At 39.3% G+C, this 26,062-nt stretch overlaps 1 protein-coding gene across 2 annotated transcripts in view; it reads right to left on the reverse strand.

The window, feature by feature from the left end:
- The window catches only part of LOC129712132 (neural proliferation differentiation and control protein 1-like), a 92,607-nt gene extending 68,988 nt beyond the window's left edge, over nucleotides 1–23,619 (reverse strand). For both annotated transcript variants that reach the window (XR_008725994.1, XM_055660347.1), the window contains exon 1: nucleotides 23,402–23,619. Coding sequence is in view for 1 of the 2 variants with exons in the window: in XM_055660347.1 (XP_055516322.1) it covers nucleotides 23,402–23,504 (103 nt within the window). In the remaining variant the exon portion in view is untranslated. The remainder of the gene's footprint in view (nucleotides 1–23,401) is intronic.
- Nucleotides 23,620–26,062: the final 2,443 nt, after the last annotated feature.

The raw sequence follows: 26,062 nt of genomic DNA on the forward strand, positions 1-26,062 counted from the left end.
TCAATTTAAAATATTACATAGATTATATTATTCCAAAACTAGGTTGAATAAATTTTATCCAAATATTTCTCCCATTTGTGATAAATGTCTTTCTCAAAATGCCAATATTACGCACTCATTTGTCTCTTGTTCAAAACTTTATAAATTTTGGTGTGATATATTTGATATATTCTCAAAGCTATTTAAGACAAAAATGGAACACTGCAATGATTATATTTAGAGTAAGTGGAGATGGGAACAAATTAAATACACACCAAAACTAATTTTCAATTATGGGTTAATAACAGCAAAAAAACTTATACTTAAATTTTGGAAAAATGCTAATATACCAACATTTAAAATGTGGATCAGTAATATGCTGGACACAGCACATTTGGAAGAAATGAGACTCCTCCTAATAGACAAACAAGACCTATTCTTAAGGAGTTGGTCCCCATTTATTGATTTCTTGGATTCATGTGGTGACATAGTATCATGAAAACCAACAGTTTCAGGTATGGGTGAAAGACGATTTAGAATATTTAAAAAATAATCATCTCACTGTGGCGATTGAATAATCTCCCTCCTGCTTTCCTTCTTCACTTATTCCTTCTCTTTCACTTTTTCTTTATTGGTTTTTCACCCACGCTCACTAATCTACTCTTCACTTTTCACAACCTCTTTTTCTTCTCTCCTTTCTCACTTCTCTCTTTAAAAAAAAAGGGAAGTTATACAGAGAATGTAATATCATCGTTTTTGTACCAATGCATTGTACTCATTTCTAATAAATTATATATTAAAAAAAAACAAAAAAAACATCTGATTTTTTTTCTATTACAAATCTCAAAATGTGGAGTACAGAGGCAAATAAATAAATGATGGGTCTTTGTCCCAAACATTATGGAGGATACTGTGTTTGTTAATATAGAATCTTATCTTCAAACATCTAAAGATGCATATAGTTTCAGTATAGTTCAGTTGGGTTTCTTACTTGTTGGTTGTTGATTAGTAAGGGTGTCTTGATTAGTACGGGTGTCAGGCGTTATGGGGAGAAGGCAGGATAATAAGATTGAGAGGGAAAGATCGTTCAGCCATAACTGAATTGCAGAGTAAATTTGATGGGCCGAATGGCATAATTCTGCTCCTATAATTTAGGGACCATTGGGATTACACCGTACACTTTGCAACGTTGTCAGCACTCTCTACGTGGCGACTATATGCACAATTTGCTCACGGTGTGCAAAACAAAGAATATTCACTGTGACATGTAATAATGAAGTATAATTCAATAAACTATCATTCATTCAGACACACTGCCAAGCTCACAAGGGGAAGCATGACATCCTGACCTCTAATTTGTTTTTTTGGCTCATATTTCAAAAGACAAGTTAAAAAAACAATCAAAAATAGACACACAAAATGCTGGAATAATTCAGAGGAACAGGCAGCATCTCTGGAGAGGTGGAATGGATGACGTTTTCGGGTCGAGACCTATCTTCAGACTGATGTCAGGGGAGTGGGTGGTACAGAGATAAAATGTAGTCGGAGAATGTTACAAATGTTTTTAATTCTGCCGGTAACCTTATTGCCCACAACTGCTACAACTAATAAAGATTTAAAGCTATTCAAAATCACATGTTGCCGATTAACAAACTCTATTTTTCTTAGTTTGTCCCTGTGGTTAATGATTACTTCCTCTCATTCCTGTTCTCCGAGTTCTAAAATGGCTTAAAATTGTGTGGGGAATTCACAAAGTCTACTGTAGCTGAGGGTTTGATGGGATATCTTGCTGTGTGTTCTTCCATACCTTTATTTGGCCTCGCATTGGTCCTGTCAAGCAGCTGTGCCTGGTTATTGGTCTAATATTACTCTTAGTTTGAGAAGCCCAGGTACCCCAAAAGAGTAGGTGAGAATGTTACATTCTGGCCAAGATTATGAGGGGAAACCCAGATGAGTGCTGTGTACAAGAAGGAACTACAGATGCTGGAAAATTGAAGATACACAAAAATGCTGGAGAAACTCAGCGGGTGCAGCAGCATCTATGGAGTGAAGGAAATAGGTGACGTTTCGGGCCGAAACCCTTCTTCAGACTGAGCTGCACCCGTTGAGTTTCACCAGCATTTTTGAGTACCTTTGAGTGTTGTGTACTCCTGGAATTGTTTGCCACGGTGGAGCTCAGGGCGCTAATTTTGGTTAGACATACAACTTGTTTAGTTTAGATTAGTTTGGAGATAAAGCATGTAAACAGGCCCTTCGGCCCAACAAGTCCATGCCGATCATTGATCATCCATTTACGCTAGTTCGATATTATCACACTCTCTTATCCATTCCCCACACGAGGAGCAATTTACAGAAGCCAATTAACCTACAAACCCACACATCTTTAGAATGTTGGCGGAAACCGGAGCACTGGGAGGAAACCCCCGTGGTCACGGAGAATGTGCAAATTCCACACAGACAGAACCAGAGGTCAGGATCGAACTCGGTCTCCGGCGCTGTGAGGCAGCAGCTCTACCAGCATATTGTAGAATGCACATTGAAGTTAAAGTTGATCACGCTAAATTAGAACTTTGACACAAAGTTGAATAACATAGTCACTGATGAAATATAGATTGTTATTGCAAGGGAAGCTGGAATTTTTAAACCAGTGATTTCAGAGCACTGGATTTACGAATGATCACAAACAGGTGGTCTAACTCTAAATCATGGGACTGGCACTGAAGAAGGGGAGGTCCGTCATGAAATAAAAGGGAAATAAGTGGAGGGATGGGATTGTTAGATTGTTATGGCTGGGAGAGACTCACGGATAAATAGCCTCCTATTTCTTAAAAAAAGAGAGATTACAACTGTGTCAAAATCATGGAATATTATAGACCAAGAACTGGAGTTTGGGGATTTAAATAACCAAATGGACTATGAAATCAGAAGTTTAATTTTAATTTATGAAAACGAATATTCTATTAAAACACAGCTTGCCCCAAGCTTATTGTTTACATGGGCTTACAAAGTCCAAATTACCAAGGTAAAGATCAACTACAGTATATAAACATTTAACAGAACTTAGAAATAATCCATATTTAGCTCCAGTCTTAGATATTGCAAGCTGTTCCAAACAGTCTACCAGGCAGAGGTCAAAGCTGCCTTTTATCAGTGCGATTTTCGGGAAAACAGGCTTATTGTTTTGCCTTTGAACAGGAAATAAATTAGAATTTGAGAAACGATTTTGTTTGCATCATGTTCCACCCACTTACTGCCGGAATGAATCATAACATATTATGTCTCACAGACGAGGGAACAGTGTCTGCCAACCAGAACGATGGAATTACGAGTGGAGATAAAGATGCACAAGGGTAAAATGAGTATTTTCAAAAGTGGAAAATGAAAAGTTCTTGATTAGTAAGGGAATGAAAGATTATGGGGAGAAGGCAGGAGAATAGGATTGAGAGGAAAAGATGAAATCGTCATGAGGGAATAGCAGAATAGACTCAGTGGGCCAAATGGCCTAATTCTGCTCCTTTGACATGAACTTATGAAATGAAACTCGGGTCCGGCTATCATAACTCATGTGGTCATGCATGGTATTCCAGTTTCACACTAAAACTTAATGTTGTACCTTGAAGATAGACACAAAATGCTGGAGTAACTAGGCGGAATGGGCAGCATCTCTGGAGAGGAATGGGTGACGTTTCGGGTCGCGACCAGACTAAAGAAGGGTCTGGACCCTAAACATCACCCATTCTAATAAGAGCTCCTAATTTTTGTTTGCACGTTCATTGGGGTTCCTTGCTTTTCTACACATGTTGAAATTTTTGTTACTGAAATAATTTGACACAGAATAGTTTGGATAACCTTTAGTAATTTCAGGAGAGGCCCCAAGTAGAATGACTATATTTTAAAAGGTGTGTCCCATTCAGAAAAAAATAGAAATCTGCTCATTTTTGTAAGAACAATAAACATTAAAATTAAAATTAAACAAACAGATTTACTTTTCATAAATTCTATAAATAATATATTATATATCATATGCTTATTACAAATTAACAATATATTGTGACATTCCCTTAACAGCAATAATATGTTACAGGCTACTATCAGATCACTGCTTTATGTACTCTGGACAAATGCAATAGAACATGCAGTGCATTCAGAAAGTATTCAGACCCCTTCACTTTTTCCACATTTTTTTACGTAACAGCCTTATTTTAAAATGTATTAAATTCATTAATTTTATCATCAATCTACACACAATACCCCAGAATGCAGAAGCGAAACTAGAACCCACTAGTGGTAAATTAAATTGATTGGACATGATTTAATTAAGATACAGCATGGAAACAGGCCCTTTGGCCCTCTAAGTCCATGCTGATCTTTGATCACCCATACATTAGTTCTGTCCTACATGCTAGGGACAATTTTACAAAAGCCAATTAACCTACAAACCTGTAGGTCTTTGGGATGTGTGAGAAAAGCGGAGCACCCAGAGAAAACCCACGCGGTCACTGGGCGAATGTACAAACTCTGTACAGACGGCACCCGTAGTCAGGATTGATCCTGGGACTCTGGCGCTGTAAGGCAGCTACTCTACCACCGTGCCACCATTGAGAAATTGATCAATTTCCTTCAGTTTCTAGCAATGGAAAAGAAACTGCGATGATGCCATTTTTCTGTCACGAATCATTGTAATGGTGGATTTTTCATAAGAGGAAGGATTGTTGTACATTATGGAAAGGATCCAGGCCAGCTTTCTTTCTATTTACTAAAATTGAACAATGGTGTTAATAGAATCATACCTCCTCAATAATTAAAATATCATTTATACGGATCAAGTGCTCAATAAATATTCTGGAAAGTTTTGGCTTATCTTAAAATGTGTGTCTTCTCAATACATCTACTAGTGAGAACAAAGAGTTGGTGTGGTCCGCCAAGAAAACAATGTGACTAATGGGGACTACTTTGTAATTTTGTCCACACCCTATACATGACGACTCTTTGCATATTTTGTGTTGGGTATGCAAAAAATATATTTCACTGTGACACGTCACTTGTGATAATAAAGTATCTATCTATCTATCAAGATGGCAGATCCACAATTATTAACATTTACTATTGATATGCCTCATCAGACCATAATTTCATAAATTTGGTGAAACAAATCATTGCTTTCAAAATCTTTCTTCATACAAAGAACTGCTTGGCCATGGTAATATCCCAGTCAATCTGCACTAGATTTTTTCAATTCTTTCCTGTGACGCAGTGTTTAAAATTACACACCGTATTCCAACTGAGTCCCTATATTTTACATGGATTCAAAACTAACTATTCTCTTTTCTTTTTCAAAGTCTTTAGGTAAGAATAACATTGATTTTCCAGTCTGAAGAAATGTTACCTATCTCCTTCGCTCCATGTTGTTGCTGCTGCACCCGCTGAGTTTCTTTAGCATTTTTGTGTACCTATTGATTTTCTTTACCTTTTTTACATTTTATTTTGTTGCTGTATCACATTATAAAATTTGAGACCATTCGGATAGCGAATACAGACATTTCTGGGCAACAAAAGAGAGTTTCAAGACAGTGGGTACTTTTCCAGTAGTATCTGTGATAGCTTACGACATACGAAATTGCTGAATGCAGTATAACCATGCTAAGACCAGCATATGTACATGTGGAATTTTTCCATTAAAATCACTGCAAGCAATAATCTAAGTGCTGCATTAATGAAGGGCATTACAAGGTTGCTTTAAAATTCAGGACACTGCATGATTAAAAAAATGTTACACTCTGCGTGCAAGACTAGAATTATTCAGAAGAAAATAAATTATAAAATAAAAATGTAAAATATCCATGCAAAACATCAAAACACTGAAATAGTTATACAAGCACTCCAGCTTTAATAGACCTGCCCCCTTTTTAAAACCGATTAAGTCTGATTAATATAGATGACCTCGGCACTTGGCACCTCCAAGCCCCTCCTCCCACTGGCATGATACTGCAATTTTCACCCAAAATATGCTTATACCAATGTTCTAGTTATATGGGGGAAAGGAAATTATAGAGGTGCTGGAAATTGTGAACAGGTTGTTATTAAAATTATTTTCAGATTGGGTGGAAACGCCACCCATTCCTTTTATCCAGAGATGTTGCCTATCACGCTGAATTACTCCAGCATTTTGTGTCCAACTATGGAATATGGGAATGCCAGGTGGAATCATAGGCAGTGAAGAACTGATCTTCAGCAAATTAATCCGAGTTGAGGGAGAGAGCATAATGTGTCTGTAAAGGAAAATACAAGTGCATTACTGGTCCAATCAAAGTTTTAACATTAGAATACTTATGCAGTATAAAATGTCATGGCCACATTTTGGCTAATTGAGCGAATGTACTCGTTTGCCGGCACAGATATTAAGAATGATTTCCAACCACGTAACCAGAGTTCAATTATTTTTTAAACTGGAGCAAGGTCATTCTTGCCCGTAAATTAAGTAACTAAGCAACACTTGTCTGTGTCTTCAAAATTACTGATTCCAGAAGGAAGAGATGCGGGCCCATTCCAATCTTCAGAATGCAACTGATATTCATCAGCAAACATTGAACATTTGCTGGCATTGAGTACAAAAAACAAACTAATTGGATTTTCTAATTTTCCCTTCATAAATAGCAGCAAAAGTTATAATAATACTGAGCGTAGAAGAAGCACACCATGATTATTACTGACCACGGGGATGTGGTCAAGTATGGTGCAAAGAATTTACTATCACAATTCTTCAGCAGCTTGAATGTATAATACATATAAATTATATATGATTAGCCTGCAAGTAACAAGATATGTCTAGAAATTATTAGCCAGGACCTGCTTATACCACAATACTGCAGTGATTGTGGCTTCTGCAGGTCTTAAGTGCAATGAGCCCTATTGTCTTACTGTTTCCTCTTCAAGGTTCTCCCCCTCACCCCGCCTCTCCCTGCCCCTTGGGATTTCTGATCTCCATCCAAGACTCAACAGTTTCTGCAGCAGAAAAGAAAGATTCTTTGATCGTGTTCTTGGATCGGAGCAATGAACTGCTCTGCAACAATGAAACCAACACATGGCTACACACTTAACTATAGAAGATGTAGGTTAAAAAAAAGTCAAAATGCTGGAGTAACTCAGCAGGTCAGCCAGCATCTCTGGAGAACATGGATAGGTGACGTTTGGAGTTGGAACCCCTTTTCAGATGTCAGTACAGTGTAACTCAAGGAAACTAGTTTGGTGGAATATATTGATAACCCCCCCCCCCCCCCCAAAATTATTTGATTACTAACAGCAGGAAGAATCAATTTTCATGTGTAATTAGTCAATTTCCTGAAATTGTCACCATTTGTTCCATGTTCCACATAAATGCCAACAAGTAAAACATTATGCACTAAGTAAATCTTCACACCCTGACTTTCTAATTACATCTAATAGCTCATATCACTCTATAGGCTTTCAAGATAAAAGAGGGAGAAGTTAGAGAAAGGAACCAACCAAGGCCTGACCTAGTTTTGTAACCACTTGACAAATTAATAAGCTGGCACATTCATAGATTGTTTTTTTTAACATTATATCCGTCTAATTCGCAGAAGCTTCTGCTCAAGGAATTAAATGCAGTGCAGAATGTGCTGACTTTGTAATGGATCTAATTTGGGGGAAAACGTAGATAAGTTAACCCAGATAAAATGAAAACTCCTGCGGAAGCAATATCGTTATACCAAAACATGCCAAGAAACCCATTAAAGATTTCAGAGAGTTCCAAAATTACACATTCTATTGACTTTTGGAAACGTGAAGGCACTGGGAAAAAGCTTATTGTTTTTGCTGAATTTATATTTGTAAAAGAATACTGCAGCTTGCAGAGCGAACATGAAAGACATTGACAATATGAAGCATGCCTTTCTTGTTAACAGGGTGGTGGACATTGATCCCAGGGCATTGCAAATTATTGGACTGTGCGTGGAGCTGGAAAACATCAGTTTTAATATCTGGCATTATTTCAGCCTGGTCAGAATAATATGAAAGAATGTACAGTTCTGGTAAGATTCCATAACCTGCTAGTATTTTTATATAAATAGATAGCTCAGTTGCTTCTCATCGTATCCGTAGAGGAGTTCAAAGAAATTATGTCCAGAGTCAACTAAAGAAAGGCAATACATTTCCAAAGGTAGACACAAAGTGTTGGAGTAACTCAGCGGGTCAGGCAGCAGCTACAGAGCTAAAGGATATAGAGCAGATCACAGGAAAAGTGCCCAGACATGAACATTATGCAGGTAGACACAAAATGCTGGAGAAACTCAGCGGGTGAGGCAGCATCTACGGAGAGAAGGAAATTGGTGACGCCCGTTTCTTCTCTCCATAGATGCTGCCTCACACGTTGAGTTTCTCCAGCATTTTGTGTCTACCTTTGATTTTACCAGCATCTGCAGTTCCTTCTTACACATGAACATTGTGCAACTGTCAATGAACATCCAGTGATGAGATATGGAATACGTTTCCAATGTCTCAGCGCAGGTATAAATTGTCGGGGAAGATCTGGCTGGGGTAGGTTGAGAGAGGACCTGTGCCTTCGTGATGATTAGTGTAGACACAAGAGATTGCACAAGCTAGTATCTTGAGCTAAAAGCAAAATGCTGGAGGAATTCAGCATGTCACACAGCATCCATGGAGGGAATGGTCAGATGATGTTTTGGGGTAAGACCCTTTTTCAGACAGAAAATGTGTAGTGTATTTGGTCTAAGGCCCATCTACTCTTTGCATTCTCTTTGCACTTCCTGCTGTACTTATGTATGACTTAATTTTACTTGTATTTAGTATGATTTGACTGGATAGCATGCAAACAATAGCATTTCACTTTACCTCAGTACATGTAACAATGATAAAATATACCTATACATGTGCAAAGTTCACAGTCTCTGGGTATATGTGGAAAAGTTATTGGTCATTAACTTCTTCATGAACTGCTACTGTTTACAAAGTAAAGTCATGGCTGGAATTCTTCAAGTAGCAAGTTGCTCAATTTTGACCCAAATACTATGAAGGAATCATGATGCATTTTAAATGTTGGGTTGCTGGATTAAACAAAGGGGAACTTTTTCTGAAGAAGGGTCTCGATCCAAAACGTCACCCATTCCTTCTTTCCAGAGATGCTGCCTGTCCCGTTAAGTTATTCCAGCTTTTTGTGTCTATCTTCGGGAACGTTTTCTCTGCCTTCTCAGGTGGTGGAGTGTGAAAGTTTAAGATCTTATTCCCAAAAGCAGCTTTGTCAAGCTGCTACAGTGCATCTTGCAAAAAGGACAAATTATGAGATGACAGAACAGAAGGTGGCTCAAAAAACAGCAGTAGAAAGGGGTGTTCCGCTGTATTATCTCAGGGCTTTAGTCCAATTATATTGCCACCAGCACTCGGATCTACATGGCTCAGCTGCTCACCAGGTAACTTTACCAATTTTATACATTTACCCCTGCATTACAGCAATTCCTGTATATGACGACTTATATGATGATATAAAGATCTTCCCTGTCTGAAACATCAAAGCTAGATACTTTCATTAAAGAAACTATAATCCACAAAATGCGACTGGCAGAGTAACTTTCCATTGGCAAATCTAGATTGACATTCCAGTCTCATTTTTTTCTTATCCTTTTCCTGTTTTTATAACCTCCCTTGTAATCTTTTCTTGTAATAACTCTTTTGTAACCTTCCTTGTCCTACCCCTTTTCAAAGCAATATGATCAATCCTTAAGTCAACTATCCTATCTTGTTGATTCTAAAGTACGTCTGCCTTCCCACAAGCTATACTCTTCTAATGCATGTCCGATATGTTGAAATAAAGATCACATATCATTAAATAATAATCAAAAGTAAAACAGCGCTCATTTCCTTTAATTCCCATGCGTCAAATTGTTATCTTTTATAGATTCATGGCTCTTCAACACTTTCCCAATTAATGCTTTTTAATTTTGTTTTGAATGCCAATCGTTTTCAGAACCGTGGGGCCAGATACCCACATGAACATACACGTGCATTGTGCATTTGAATCCCTAATGAAGTCATGCCTCAAAGTAAACATATCCTCACCTCCGTAATAAAGTGTCTCAAGAGTGCCCCAGGTTTTGCTTATTGCCTTGCAAATCTAGATCATACATATGGAGATGCAGTGACCTAGTTTTGCACACATTTACCAGCGACCAAGCTAAGGCACTCCCCAAGTCATCTCATGCAGCTGGGAAAAGGAATGAGAATTTCTCCACGACAACCTAATTTTATGGATAGGAAGGAAAGTGAACTGGCTCACGATATAATTATCCCAAGGTTTCAGAAATGCATATTTTAAAAAAGTTAATTTTATTATTCAAATATTTTAAAATTATGTTGATCTTTATCATTTTTTTTCATTGCAATCAATAATCTGAAGCAATTTCACATGCTTTTATCTTGATTATTTTTTACATAATCGTTAAAACCTAATAACGTTACATCAAACGTATTTCAGCTAATTTGGTATCGTGCTATAATGACCGTGATTAATCGCAGAATGACTCACAATTTAAACATTTACTTTCTTCAAAAACTTCAAGGCAGCAATTAAAAATTGCATCAAATCCTCAAGATTGCTTTAGCCTGAATGCAAAAGGAGTTTTAATTTAACCCCACTGCACAATCAGCATATGCGGGCCATTGGAGTTTCTTACCACAGCTGAATGAATTTTAACATCCGCCAAAGGGGAATGGCCTAAGAAAACAGGAAGCCCAAGACAAAAATTCAAATAATTGCCTTGGCTCCAAAATTATGTTTGGGGAGAAGAAAAACAAAAAGCAACTATGTTGTATTGCTTAAATTTCTTACAATCTCTTCAGTAATTCGTATTTTCCAAGTTTCTCCAAGCTGATTTTATCTACTACCTCAGGATTTCCATTTAGCATTCAATGCAACTTTCTATGAAACAGTATATAAAGAAACATCAAAGTAAAAGGGCATGCATTTATCGAGAACCTTTTTGACCTCATTATCCTGAAGTGCTTTAGAGCCAATGACATACCGCAAAAGTATAGCCCTTTACAACATAGAAATATGGCAGATCACCTGCAAAATGGCACTGACCTGAAGTTGATTCACAATAAGTCAGCCTGACTAGAAAGGAAGGACTGGGTCAACAGGTGGCAATTTGGGGATTAGATAGTTCAAGGGCCTGTCCCACTTTCATGACCAAATTCACAACCTTTTTTACACGTGGACATTTTTCATCATGTTGAAAAAACGCCCAGACCTACTTGACGCCATGAGTACCTACGCCTAGCATCACGACCTGCTACGACCTACCTACGATCTCCTACAACCTACCTATGACCATGACTCGTGACGACCATGCTGCGAGTACGAGTCATGGGCAAACTTGGCAGAGGTTGTGAATTAGGTCGTGAAAGTGGGGAAGGCCCTTTGGTGGGGAGGATAAAACAAGCATTAAAGAGTAGGTAAACATGGTAGTTTTAGGACTAGGGCCTAAGGATCAGGAGTGATATCCTGGGGATATGGTAAGAGGAAATTTGTAGACAAGCATGCCAAAACCCCATTGTTTATCTACCCTTTTTCATTAAAATCTTTCCATTCATTGTGTATTCCCTCAAGTCACCTCCTCCAAATTTATTAAAATCTGCCACTTAATCTGCCAGATTAAGGCAAAATATTTGCTTTAAACAACCCAAGAAGCAACAATATCTGCTCAGTCCTGAGCTAAGTGATCTTGGTGAAGACAGAAGCACTTGGATGCACAAGCAAGATTAAACTGCCTGCTTCTGTGACCCATGTGCACATGTACATTTTAACATGACAGATTTACATATAATGGCTTCCAAAGGCAAGTGTCTACTAATACTCACTGCCGAGGTTTCAAGAATATAGTTCATGCAATGATATCCCAATGCATGCTGTGGAACAGAACATCAAAAGAAGATTTCTTAACTGCCAAAGAAATTGTGCTAAGTATTGAAAGCATTTGTTAAACCTGTTTAATGCTAGGGCATGGATGAATAGTTTTGACAAGAAAATAGGTGATGTGTTAATTCAGATTTATACATGCTCCGTTGACTTACTTTGCCTTATACCTATCAAATAAAAAGTAAATTAGATGGCGAGATGAGAACACAGTAATTAACAATAGATCACCACTAACAAGGCAATTAACACAATTCCCATCAATGTATACCATGACTAAAGCACATAGTTTCTTGCAAACACTTTGATCAGTTCTGCAATTCGTAAGTACACAAGGATAATTAGCCCATTCGCCCCATTAAGCCAACTCCGCCATTCAATCATGGCTGATCGATCTATCTTTCCCTCTCAACCCAATTTGCCTGCCTTCTCCCCAATAAACCCCGACTCCCTTGCTAATCAAGATAGGGTAACAGGACCAAACTCAGGTGATTACTTAATTCTAGCCATAGTTATGCACCAAACATTGCTTTGAAGCATACATGTTTCGTTTTAATCAATCCATTTTTCATGGCAAGAAAAATGAAGCTTGCAGTCCAGGGCACTAGCTAGTTATCACTATTTGGATATGACAGCTGTGATGTTAATGATTCTCAAAAACTCTCTCTTTGCAGGTAGGCATGATGGCTGCATAGATGCGATGGGCCATAGAGCCTATTGCTCTGCTGTAAAATTATGAGCCTAGCTCTAGATTTCGCAGCAAGGTTAAGCATTCTCTCTACACTCAAGTATTTCTGTAAGAGTTTTAAACGGTAGAGAATGAAGACCCAGCCTACCCAAAGCCATCCTAGGAACTTAACCCGGAAAATGTTCACTGCATTCCCTCCTGAGCACGTACATCATTTCATGATAAAGAGACTAAAATTGTAAATAATGCTCCAGGTTTGGTCTCATCCGGGCCCTAGACAATCTTAGTTGCAGTTGTATTGTAATATTATCTTTTATTTGATCAATATATAAACCCCCAGTAACATTTCCAGACATCTTTTTCATGTTCTGAGGAAAAAAATACATTTTCACTGATCAATGCATCATTTTGACAGGTTAGTCCGACTGGGGAACTACTTTGGTTTGCCTAAACTTTGGATTCTTATAATCAGGAGAGATAGAACATTTATTTCATTGTTGTCAATTGGATTTCAACCTAATTCTCAGAGATGAAAGGTTGGTGCATTACTGAGTTTATCATATGACCCCTCCACAATACCCAAGGTAAACAGCTTATTTAATCTACATAATTCTGCAATTATACAGCTGCAATTAAAAAAGGCTTGTCATATGACTATAATGAGCTGGATCGAGTTCAAACATGAGCAGTGTTCCGTGCCATCTGTCCTTTGTTGTTCAGCACATCATTATTATCATCGTCATCATCTCTACTCTAACATAGAAATCAGAAAAACACTGCAAGTCAAATGCTAACATCTCTGCTTTCCTGCCGCACTACTGGTCTCATCAATGTTCCTGTTCAGACTGTGCCGAGGAGCCAAAATGTTGTTCACGATCCCCTTTCAGCTTTACATCAGCAAAGGGACAACCTCATTAATCTAAATGGAGTCGCCAGCTATGAACATCTTTCCCTTTCAATACTATAAAGGAACCGCAGTATATAATTTGATCTCCACAAACCACTCCTCTTCTCCTGGCACTTTCTCACGCTACTGCAGGAGTTGTTAACCAGCTTGTTAACCTCAACCCACCACTGGGAGTGAATCTTCAATGAAGTTATGATTCACATGCATTTCCACATGCTCATGACATAGTCTCTACTGTAATGGGGAAACCAATGGAGTATTGAAAATTGTCATATCTACTGGGACCAGAACAATTCAATTCTCACTTGCTATAGCTTATACAGGCTTACCTAAGCAATAAACATATATATAAGAGGATTTCAGCACAGGGAGATATTGAATTGACTTGCTTTCTCTGGGATGTCAGAGCTGGAGGGGAGACCTGATTGAAGTATACAAAATTCTGAGGGGCATAGACAGGGTAGACAGTCAGAATAATTTTCCCAGGGTGGAAATGTCCAGCGCTAGAGGTCTTGGCTATAAGGTGAGAGGGAAAAGGTTTAATGGAGATCCCACACATATGATTTTATCATTTAAAAATAAATTGGATAGTTATATGGACAGGAAAGGAATGGAGGGTTATGGTCTGAGTACAGGTAGATGGGACTAGGGGAGAATAAGTGTTCGGCACGGACTAGAAGGGCCGAGATGGCCTGTTTCCGTGCTGTAATTGTTATATGGTTATATGGTTATATGGTTATATGATACAGCAATTTACCTAGCTACTGACATCATGGTGACATAACAGGTTATCAACTCATGCCTCTAAAATGAGAGAGAACCATGCTTCACAAATATCTCTGCCTGCGGTTATTGTTGTACAAGTGGAACCATGAATTTATTCTACGATTATTTCAGTCTGATAAATTATGGGCAAACATTAAATGCTCCCATATTATACAGATCAGTTATTTGTGACCTCCTACCGGACATGAAAGCCTTGCCTCAAAGCTAAAATTCTCTTCCGGATGTTTAAGTCTTTGTGTAGCCGTGTGCATCCATATTGATGTGACCTCATTTAGAACACAACTCATAATTAGTTTTATTTTGATTCTGTGGCCAATGTCACCTGACTAAAATACAGTGGATTATTTATCTATAGGTGTTTCAGTGTAAACTTTCATACAAAAAGTCACATATTTCTTTAACCATATCCACTTTCCAAATATTTCCTCACAGCTAAACACAGGAAAGACACAGGTAACAAAAGACATTATCTCCATCCTGGGGCCTTATTTCGGATATTATTCCTTCTTCCTCAGATTGAACCAGAGAGTTACAGCCTCAAACAATTAGTCCTTTAGGCTTGACACCCTTCTATCCCTACCAACTTTGTTTGTAAATTGATTTGTGATTTTCAGATGCATTTGGAGACACGATTATTTATTTTACAAATTCAACAAGATTAAAAAACAGAAATCATACTGTCAAGTTGCAAGATAAATATATAAAGGGTCTGGCTTCCAAGTGAAATTCAATATGTGCATAACAACAGCCCGAAAATGCCAATTGGCAACTCCAGTACTAAAGGCAAACATTACATCATCTACAAGAGATTTTAAAGCACAGACTGACATGCTGGGAAGGACCTCTCTACCACTTTCACTGCTTACTTAAATGGTCAAAGGCATTCCAACAATTATGATATATTGCAAATGCAGGAACAAAGAGAACATTGAAATATTGTAACTGCTGGAAGAAAGTAAAATTGAAAAATACAGCAGGTATGTTTCCATCCAAGAAATAGGTACAGTGCAATCTCTTTTCTACTCAATGCTATCTGGAACATGAGGTCATATGTGATAGGAGTAGAATTTGGCCAGTCAGCCTAGCACGTTCGACTCCTCCATTCAAACATGGCTGATCTATCTCTCCCTCCTAACCCTATCCTCCAGCATTCTCCCCACATCACCCATACTAATCAGGAATGTATCTATCTCTGCCTTTAAAATATCCACTGACTTGGCCTCCACAGCCTTCTGTGGCAAAGAATTCCAGAGGTTCACCACCCTCAGACTAAAATGGTAATTAGGTTGGTTTTATCTTAACTTCTACATCACCTCCTCTACATTTCAAAAATTCTCCGCTCTTTCAAAACAAATAAATTGCAAGTATAATATTTCCAGTAAACTACGCAAAATTGCAAACTCCCAGTGGGAAATTAGGCGAGATCTTTTGAAAGATTAGTTTAGCAGCCTAAGTATCCCATTTTACAATCCCTGTATGTTCCAAACATTTCTCAGCCAGTAAAAGTTTTAAAAAAGTGACAATTTATATACAGCAAGGTACCACAAACGGCAATAAAATAAAATAAACACTTTGGCAGAATCCTGCAACCCGCCCTCACCCTTTTTTTAAAAATTAGAAGTACAGTAAATTACAGTAATACACATCACATATATCTTATTACATTTTGTTGTATCACTTCGTTTTTCGTGCTTTAAAAAAGGTAGAAATAAAAGAAGTAAGGAAAATGAGCAAGAATCGTGAAGGTGCAGGAAAATGTTGGGAGAAGAAAGTCCCTTAGGGAAGAAGTTAGAGAAGGAAGTAAAGAAAGGAAATAAGACCCTAGAAAGAAAAGGGAAAAAAAGGAAAAACAATTGCTCTATTGTAATACAAAACTCCGCAAAAAAGGATATACCATCCGTGTTTTGTTTTTCTTAAATTTATTTTATACCCCCCATTACCACATCCTGGTACCATTTATATTTTAAATTACTATTGTACCTTATGCTTGTAATAGTTCCGTAAATGCAGACCACGTCCCTCTGGCTTTTCAATCCGCAACTCTTCAATCCCGTCGTAAACCAATGTGACCATGTCCTTCCTATTTCTAGATTCCATCATCTTATCTCACTGGACAATCCAAGGATAGCCCACGCACTGCCATGAGGTTTCCCTAATCAATTGGCTTTTCCTGTTTTACCGAAGGTAGACACAAAATGCTGGAGTAACTCAGCAGGACAGGCAGCATCTCTGGATAGAAGGAATGGGTGACATTTTGGGTTGAAACCCTTCTTCAGACTGAGACTTGAGGGAGAAACAGAGATATGCACAGGTAAGGGGTGATAATGAGATCAAAGGGGACAAAGATCAAGGAAAATGTAGTTATATTATGTCTTAAGTATCTGGACCCGAGCTACTGAACCTACCTCCCCTCAACCATGCTTCTACTATGGCTATAATATCCCAGAACCACAAGAGGGACTGTCATTTTTGAGGATAAGATGCTAATCAGCTACCATTAGCTGGGTGCGAAGTCATAACAAGGTCAAATGTCTTTGAAATACTTTCTGGTTCAAAAAACCATGAAAGTGCACTCTCAAGAAGCAAAGTGGTAGAGTAACATTGTGGTTACCAGAGCAGCAGCCAGCATTTCAGCCTATTGATCCAGAAACGAGAGTCTGAATTCACACAATAGCTGTTGGCACTTCTAATTAAATAAATATAGATTTGTTAAAAGCTAGCCTTAGAAACAGTAATCAATTATAAATACCTTCATTAATGGGTTTCAGAAAAGGAAGGTTACTGTTCCTATACATTCTAGCTCCAGACTCACCCCATTGTGGGTGTTTTTTCAATGTCATCTATGTTCAGAAGCAATTAAAGGAGGACAGTAAATGGTGGGATTGCCAATGGCTTCCACATACAGGTCATTTGCTACAATGGAAGCAAAATAAAGTGCAGATCCTGGAACCCTGAGGGAAACAAAAGACTGCTGGTGGAACTCAGCGGGTGAGGCAGCATCTGTGGAGGGAAATGAACAGATGACATGTTGCGTTAGGATCATTCTTCAGAACAAAGGATTCCAATAAAAAACACTATCTGTCCATTTATCACCATGGATGCTGCCTGACCCCGAGTTCCGGCAGCAGTTAGTTTTGCTATGAGTGAATTGGATATGGTGCCTTTGATGAATCAGGGAATGCAAACCAAATTGGTTATAACAGGATTTAGACCAGAAACTAAAAAGTTGGAACTAGGCAAGCAGGAAAAAAGCTGTTTTTTTGGAAGAAACACAACTGTTTACATTAACCACGCTATAGTATTCAGACACCATTGTTCAAGAAATGAGTGCCAGCTTCATTGCCACAGGCCATTGGAAATTATCAATCATTTGTTTCAATTGATACATGTGCAATGATAACATATTTTAAAAAATTAACATACAGACTTTAGTAGTTTTAGCTGGTAGTAACAAACTAAACCTATAACTATTAAAAAATACCTTCAGTTTTGAAAATTCTGCAGGAAAACTAACTTTCTTGTTGCATCCAAAATTCTCTAGCTTGCAACACACATTTTTGAACTAATACAAAAAATGTTAATGCAATTTTCTATAACAAGATTTCTTAGAAACACAACTTTCACACTGTAGCAGAACCACCTGAACTGCACTGTGAACATCGAGTCATCTCATCTCAAGATGGGGGATAATGGAAAATAAATTCAAATACTTAGTTGCTTTGTGGTTAAATATTTTGTAAGTCACAAAACTTATTCTTAAGAGTAAGCTATAATCAAAACTAAAATAACTGGCTCAATGAGCATAACAGGACATTTAAATTGCAGAGAGAGACCGATCACGCCAGTTTGCAATGAGTCCTGTGATTATTATGAAAATAAATCAACCGTGGTCAAAATAAATACCACTACATAACCATCTATTAAAAGTGAAGAATCTATATTGCTTGTCCATCTACATTTAATGTCATGAAGTATCATGCGCAGATTAATTTTTTTTAACTCAAATATTCTTTCACCTCAATGTTTATTCATGCAAGTAAATATCCATGGAATTAGTTATTTTACAACACAGAGAATAATCACTCAACGGGGAAAAAGCCATGATCATATTGAATGACGGTGCTGGCTCGAAGGGCTGAATGACCTACTCCTGCACCTATTTTTCTATGTCAATGTCCTTATTTCAATGTCCGTATACAATGCAACGAAGGAGCTGTTTTTCTGTAACAGGACATTGAGCCAAGTTAATTGATAAACAGTTCATCTGCACTACTGAAAATCAGTAGAAGCAAGATTAGCCCCTTACACCAACTCCGCCATTCTGTAAGATCATGACTGTTCTTTTACCTCAGCTCACTTTCTTATACTAATCCCATGTGCCTTTATATCCTTAATATCCAAACGTCAATTCATAGCTGAAATATCTAGACAGTGAAATCAGACAATTCCTGCAAATAATAAGCAAAAACAGATACTATTGGGTGAGATATAAAACTGCATCATTAGTAGAATCCAGACACCATTACTACTGACAACATACAGAGGACAAAGAAATCATGGAAGTAATTATAAAATCTCTAGTTTAGTGGAGATGGAGGAAGGATAATTGACTAAATGGTTTATGTTTGGAATAATGACTGATACTCAAGAATGGTTTCTAGGCAATAATCTAACCGAAGGATAAAATTGGAATATTCACAAGATAGAGATGAGATCACTTTCAAAGGCCAATCAGTAAAGATATAAGCTTGGGTCTGACAATATAAAGCATGACTGAAAGGAGTCTTATATATAAACACAAACAACAGAAAGAATACAGGAGATTTATAGCAAGAATTGCGGCAAGTAAAAAGAACAGATGAGTCAAAGGAGTCCTTCCAAAATCCTAGATAGCTTTCCTCCCTCAGACATTGTCTAAATAAATTATCATCGTGACTTGCTGCTTACTGCTCACCAACTGCAGTCATATTTGTCAGGTGCCGTGGTAACTAACAAGCTAAAATGCCATCTACTCTATGCAAAATGGCTTGTGACTGGCTGAAAATGTGAAAGTCGGCATGTTAGTTTAAAAAAAATAATAATTCCATCTACAATTGCTTTCTCCCAAACGTATTCGTTTAATGCAATCCTTCCAAGTCACTATTTGGAATTTAAAACAATGTCCAATATATTGTTTTCTTGGGACTTGATTGCACCTCCATCTTCTTAAATAATCAGAGATGTCCTCATTCTTTAGCAAATGGATGTTCCCCTCTTCCATTATATACGAGGCCCTCACATGAATTCACGACAGCTGAACATCAAACATTTGTACATTAAATCAAAATATTTGTTAAATATCCTGTGTTATGGAGAAGCATAAATTCATATAGAATGCAAGTTCCAGCCAATGTTATTCTATAAAGGTTTCTAAAGGTTGCATTCTTAATTTGAACAGATCAGTATGTATAAAAATAACAAACAACATATATTAATCAGATTTTTGAAAATATGATAGTTCACTAAATCATTTTCTGGTCTCCAAACATTTTATATGACAATGCCAGACAATAATCATACTGTTATTAATTCCCACCTTTTATAATAAATAGTTATTTAAATATAGATGGAATTAAAAACAAATGTTTATCTTAAATTAATAAAAAACCGAGTAAAGGATTTGTATTAACTGCTAAATTACACATTTAAAACTAGTACTGCAGGCAGAATGTGGAAAAAAATAAAGTCTTGTCCAAATACAAAAGTACAAGCAAATGTTTTAAATAACTCGGCTAATAATCCATTACTTGCAAAAGATGCTGAAGTCAATAATAAAAGATGAAATAGCGGCACATCTGGATAGCAGTATCAGGATCTGTCTGAGTCAGCATGGATTTAAGAAGGGGAAATCATGCTTGACTAATTTTCTGGAATCAGAAATTGTTTTAAGGATGTAACTAGGAAAATGGCCTGGGGAGAGCCAGTGGATGTAGTGTACCTGGACTTTCAGAAAGCATTTGATAAGGTCCCACATAGGAGATTAGTTGGCAAAATTAGAGCACATGGTATTGGGGGTAGGGTACTGACATGTATAGAAAATTGATTGGCAGACAAGAAACAAAGAGTAGGGATTAACGGCTCCCTTTCAGAATGGCAGGCAGTGACTAGTGAGGTACCACAAGGCTCGGTGCTGGGACCACAGCTACTTACAATATACATTAATGAATCAGATGAAGAGATTAAAAGTAACATTGGCAAATTTTCAGATGCCACAAAGCTGGGTGGCAGTGTGAACTGTGAGGAGGATGCTATGAGAATGCAGGGCGACTTGGACAGGTTGGGCGAGTGGGCAGATGCATGGCAGATGCAGTTTAATGTGGATAAATGTGAGGTTATCCACTTTGGTGGCAAACACAGGAAGGCAGATTACTATCTAAATGGTGTCAAGTTGGGAAAAGGGGGAGTACAACGAGATCTTGGGGGTCCTTGTTCATTGGTCACTGAAAGTAAGCATGCAGGTGCAGCAGGCAGTGAAGAAAGCAGGTACACAAAATTGCTGGAGAAACTTAGCGGGTGCAGCAGCATCTATGGAGCGAAGGAAATAGGCGACGTTTCGGGCCGAAACCCTTCTTCAGACTGAAGAAGTCTGAAGAAGTTCTCCTCCTCTCAATGCCTACTTTGAAGAAGTTCTCCTCCTCTCATGCCTACAGTGAAGAAAGCATGTTGGCCTTCATAACATGAGGAGTATAGAAGCAAAGAGGTCCTTCTGCAGTTGTACAGAGCCCTATTGAGACCACACCTGGAATATTTTGTGCCGCTTTGGTCTCCAAATTTGAGGAAGGACATTCTTGCTATTGAGGGAGTGCAGCGTAGGTTCACGAGGTTATTTCCCGGGATGGCGGGACTGTCATATGTTGATAGAATGGAGCAGCTGGGCTTGTATACTCCAGCATTTAGAAGGATGAGAGGGTACTTTATTGAAACATACAAGATTATTAAGGGTTTAGACACGCTAGAGGCAGGAAACATGTTCCCGATGTTGTGGGAGTCCAGAACCAGGGGCCACAGTTTAAGAATAAGGGGTAAGCCATTTAGAACGGAGATGAGGAAAACCATTTTCACACAGAGGGTTGTGATTCTATGGAATTCTCTGCCTCAGAAAACTGTGGAAGCCAATTCACTGGATGCTTTCAAGAGAGAGTGAGAGCTCTTAAAGATAGCAGAGTCAGGGAATATGAGGAGAAGGCAGGAACGGGGTACTGATAGTGGATGATCAGCCATGATCACAGTGAATGGCGGTGCTGGCTCGAAGGGCCGAATGGCCTACTCCTGCACCCATTGTCTAAATGTATCCCAACACTCTCGCCTCCATACATTTTTACATTGATTTTCTTAACCTGTTAAAATGCAACTTTCATTCCTCTCTAAAATGTCCATTATCTAAATTCCACTTAAACTATATATCAAGAGCAAAAGTAAAATTGTGCTCCATAGTAAAATAAAAATCATGAAGTATTAACCTTGAAGCTTCATTAAATAAAGAGTCCGTTCTAACTTTTGTTTCAGGCAGATTTCTCGATGCTCACTTTTACAATTTACTCCAAATATTTCTAACAACTCTTTTATTGACTGAGGATTCATCAAATATTAATTGTATTAATGCTGTACACAATTTGGGTTAGTCCTGATCGGTAAACGTTCTTGCATTAAACCCTAAAAGTACACGTTTTTGATTACTCCTCACATTTTCCACATTGCAGATGCATTAAATAGCGTTCCATTGTGACCTTCACGACTTCATTTTAAGCTCTTGATAAAGGAATTTATAAATTATACTCTTTTAACATCGCCCCCGAGTAAATATTGATTGACATACAAGTTTGATTAAATTTTAACTTTATCACGAGGAACTGCAGGTGCTGGTTGGCAAAAACAAAAGACATAATCTGAGGGAGTAACTCAGCGGTTTGCCTGACTTCATTGAGTTACTTCCGTATATCGTGTCTTTACATTTTAACTTGTTCTGCTTCAGTGTTTGAAATAAGATTTAGCGTATGCTTATAATTAATCATCTATCCATCCCTGAACCATTCTGCCCACACATACCAACTGCGTAGGAAGGAATTGCAAATGCTGGTTTGCACCGAAGACGGACACAAAATGCTGGAGTGACTCAGTGGGTCAGGCAGCATCTCAAGAGTCTCAAGTGGTTTTTGCCATATGTCTCAGGCAGAAAAATGCTATTCTTACTTGCAGCAGCACAACAGAATATGTAAACATAGTACTTTGTAAACAATATAATAAACAAGATAAAAAAGTTCAGTATAGTTCATATACATGAACTATATAAATGTGTTTACGTGTGTGTGTGTAGATATATACACATACACACAGAGAACATTTTGCTCTCACATATGTATGTGCATGTATACATAATCACACATATACATACACAGAAGAAAAGGAACACCGATTCCTTTTCTCCACATATGCTGCCTGACCCGCTGTGTTACTCCAGCATCTTGTGTCTATCTTCACACACACTAATGTAGAACGGTTCAATGTTGGCTGAAGGGAAGGTGACGAGGAAGCATAATGGCCCAGTTACTGTGTGAAGCCACCGAAGTCAGCAGCCCAGACCCACAAGCACAGGACCACAGATACTGACCCACAGACCGGAGACACAAAATGCTGGAATAACTCAACGGGCCAGGGAACATTTCTGGAGAGAATGAACGGGTGACCTTTCGGGTCGAGACCCTTCTTCGTCTGCTCCACAGACACAGACAGACACAGACCCACACACACTGACATACACAGATAGACACAGACCCACACAGATACAGACACAGCCACACACACCCAGTCCCACACACGGATAGACACACAGAGACAGATACAGAGACACACACACATAGACACAGACATATACATTCACACAGACCCACACACAGATATATTCACACAGACCCATACACACACACACACACACACCCACACACACACACACACACACATACATACACACACACACACACACACACACACACACACACACACACACACACACACACACACAAACCACACCCCCACAGAGAGACAGACCCAGACCGCTCACCTGTCGGCCGCAGCTGCAGCACCAACGCTGCGAGCAGGACGACGACCCTGATCGAGCGGCCGCTGGGCCCCAGTGCATCTCTCCACGGTACTCCCATCCTCATGGCGTGGGCATGGTGCGGGTGTGCGGGCGGCGAGTGAAGGAGCTCGGTGTTGTGTGCGCCCGGTCTATCCCGCTGCGACGTGGATCCGCTCTCGCACCTTCACCACCACTGGCGCCGCGTCGCTACGCAACCGGGCCAGGCCCCTCACGCCGCCGGCCACGCACCCGCGTCACCGCCGCCTCACGTCATCGCGCAGCGTGCGCCAGGTGAAGGCCTTGGCCGATGGATGGCGCCTGTCCCAAGCTCAGGTTGGAGACAACTACAGGTGCTGCTTTAAATCAACTGTAGAAGTGTAGATAGCTAGTGCATGTGCCTTTAACATAGTGACCTCACCACCCTTAACCACTCCCCTTATTAGGTGTATAATTGCATGTTCCCTCCCTGGGGTCTCTCTCTCTAGCTCCAGTGACAGACCACGTACAGCTAGTATAGCAATTATGTAGACAGTTAATAAAAGCTACAGTTAAGACAATGTGTTGTTGAGACTTCTTTACATGGTGTCACCTCATGGAGTAACTCAGCGGGTCAGGCAACATCTCTGGACAGAAGGAATGGGCTGAGTGCAATCAATGGTGGTGCAAGGATATAGATGTGGTTTACCAAAACAAACCTTGACCTATCTTAACCCAAGAAGTGGAATCAATGGTAGCACAAGGAAACATAGAAACATTGAAAATAGGTGCAGGAGTAGAGGCCATTCGGCCCTTCGAGCCTGCACCGCCATTCAATATGATCATGGCTGATCATCCAACTCAGTATCCCGTACCTGCCTTCTCTCCCGATGTTAGGGAAGTCCAGGACAAGGGGTCACAGCTTAAGGATAAGGGGGAAATCCTTTAAAGCCGAGATGAACTTTTTTCACACTGAATCTCTGGAACTCTCTGCCACAGAGAATAGTTGAGGCCAGTTTATTGGTTATATTTAAGAGGGAGTTAGATGTGGCCCTTGTGGCCAAGGGGATCAGGGGGTATGGAGAGATGGCAGGCACGGGATACTGAGTTGGATGATCAGCTATGATCATATTGAATGGTGGTGCAGGCTCGAAGGGCCGAATGGCCTACTCCTGCACCTAATTTCTATGTTTCTATATCCCCTGATCCCTTTAGCCACAAGGGCCACATCTAACTCCCTCTTATGAACCTCAACTACCTTCTGTGGCAGAGAATTCCACAGATTCACCACTCTCTGTGTGAAAAATGTTTTCCTCATCTCGGTCCTAAAAGACTTCCCCCTTATCCTTAAACATTTACCAGGCCAAAGAATTTTGTAAGTTTCTGTGGTTTACCAAACCTTGACCTATCTTAACCCAAGAAGTGGAATCAATGGTAGCACAAGGAAATAGATGCTTGCTTACCAAACCTTGAGCTCTGTCAACCCAAGCTCAGGTATGGTGAGTACAATAAATAGTAGCACAAGAGACTAAGTACTAGCTTCCCAAACAATAGACAATAGGTGTAGGAGTAGGCCATTCAGCCCTTCAAGCCAGCATCGCCATTCAATATGATCATGGCTGATCATCCCCAATCAGTAACCCGTTCCTGCCTTCTCCCCATATCCCCTGACTCCGCTACTTATCTAGCCATATCTAGCTCTCTCTCGAAAGCATCCAGAGAACCTGCCTCCACCGCCCTCCGAGGCAGAGAATTCCACACTCACCACTCTCTGTGAGAAAAAGTGTTTCCTCCAAACCTTGAGCTCATGCCAAGCTAAGGTAGGGTGATTGCAGATGCTAGAAAAATCGAAGTCTCGACCCGAAACGTCACCTTCTCCTTCGCTCCATAGAAGCTGCCTCACCCGCTGAGTTTCTCCAGCATTTTTGTCTATCTTCCAAGCTGGTGTAGGGTAAGTGCACAAAGTACTAGATGCTGGTTTACCAATCCTTGAACAATCCCAACCAAAACTAATGTAGGATGAGTGCAATTAATGGTGGCACAAGGAACTAAAAGTGAATTTAACAAACTTTGAGTTGGATCAACCCACGCTTAGCTAGGTTGGGTGTAATGAAAGTGACACATGGAATTAAATGCTGGTTTCCCAATGCTTGAGCTATCTCCACAACCCAAGCTGAGGTAGACTGAGACATTTTCAGTATCTATACATTCAATAACCTCATACTCAGTACTGTCTAATACGATAGAACTTTATTTATTCCAGGAGGGAAATTAATCCACCAACTGCCAAAAAAACACAAAATACATGAAACATGAAATCAAAGTGATGAGTGAAAAGGTTTGGTGGATGGGCAAAGGTTGGGGAGGGTGAGGGGGGAGTCAGTCTACCCCATGACAGAAGAGGGAGGAGTTATACAGTTTGATAACCACAGGGAAGATCTCCTGTGTCGTTCTGTGCTGCATCTTGGTGGAACGAGTCTGTTACTGAAGGTGCTCCTCAGGTTGATCAGTGTGTCATGGAGGGGGTGAGCTGTATTGTCCAAGATGCTCCACAGTTTGAGGAGCATCCTCTGCTCCAAGACCATCTCTCATGAATCCAACTCCAACCCCAGGACAGAGCTAGCCTTCCTGATGAGTTTGTTGATCCTATTGGCGTCCGCAGCCTTC

This window comes from Leucoraja erinacea, chromosome 31 (assembly GCF_028641065.1).
Source record: "Leucoraja erinacea ecotype New England chromosome 31, Leri_hhj_1, whole genome shotgun sequence".
In the NCBI taxonomy this organism is placed as follows: Eukaryota; Metazoa; Chordata; class Chondrichthyes; order Rajiformes; family Rajidae; genus Leucoraja; species Leucoraja erinaceus.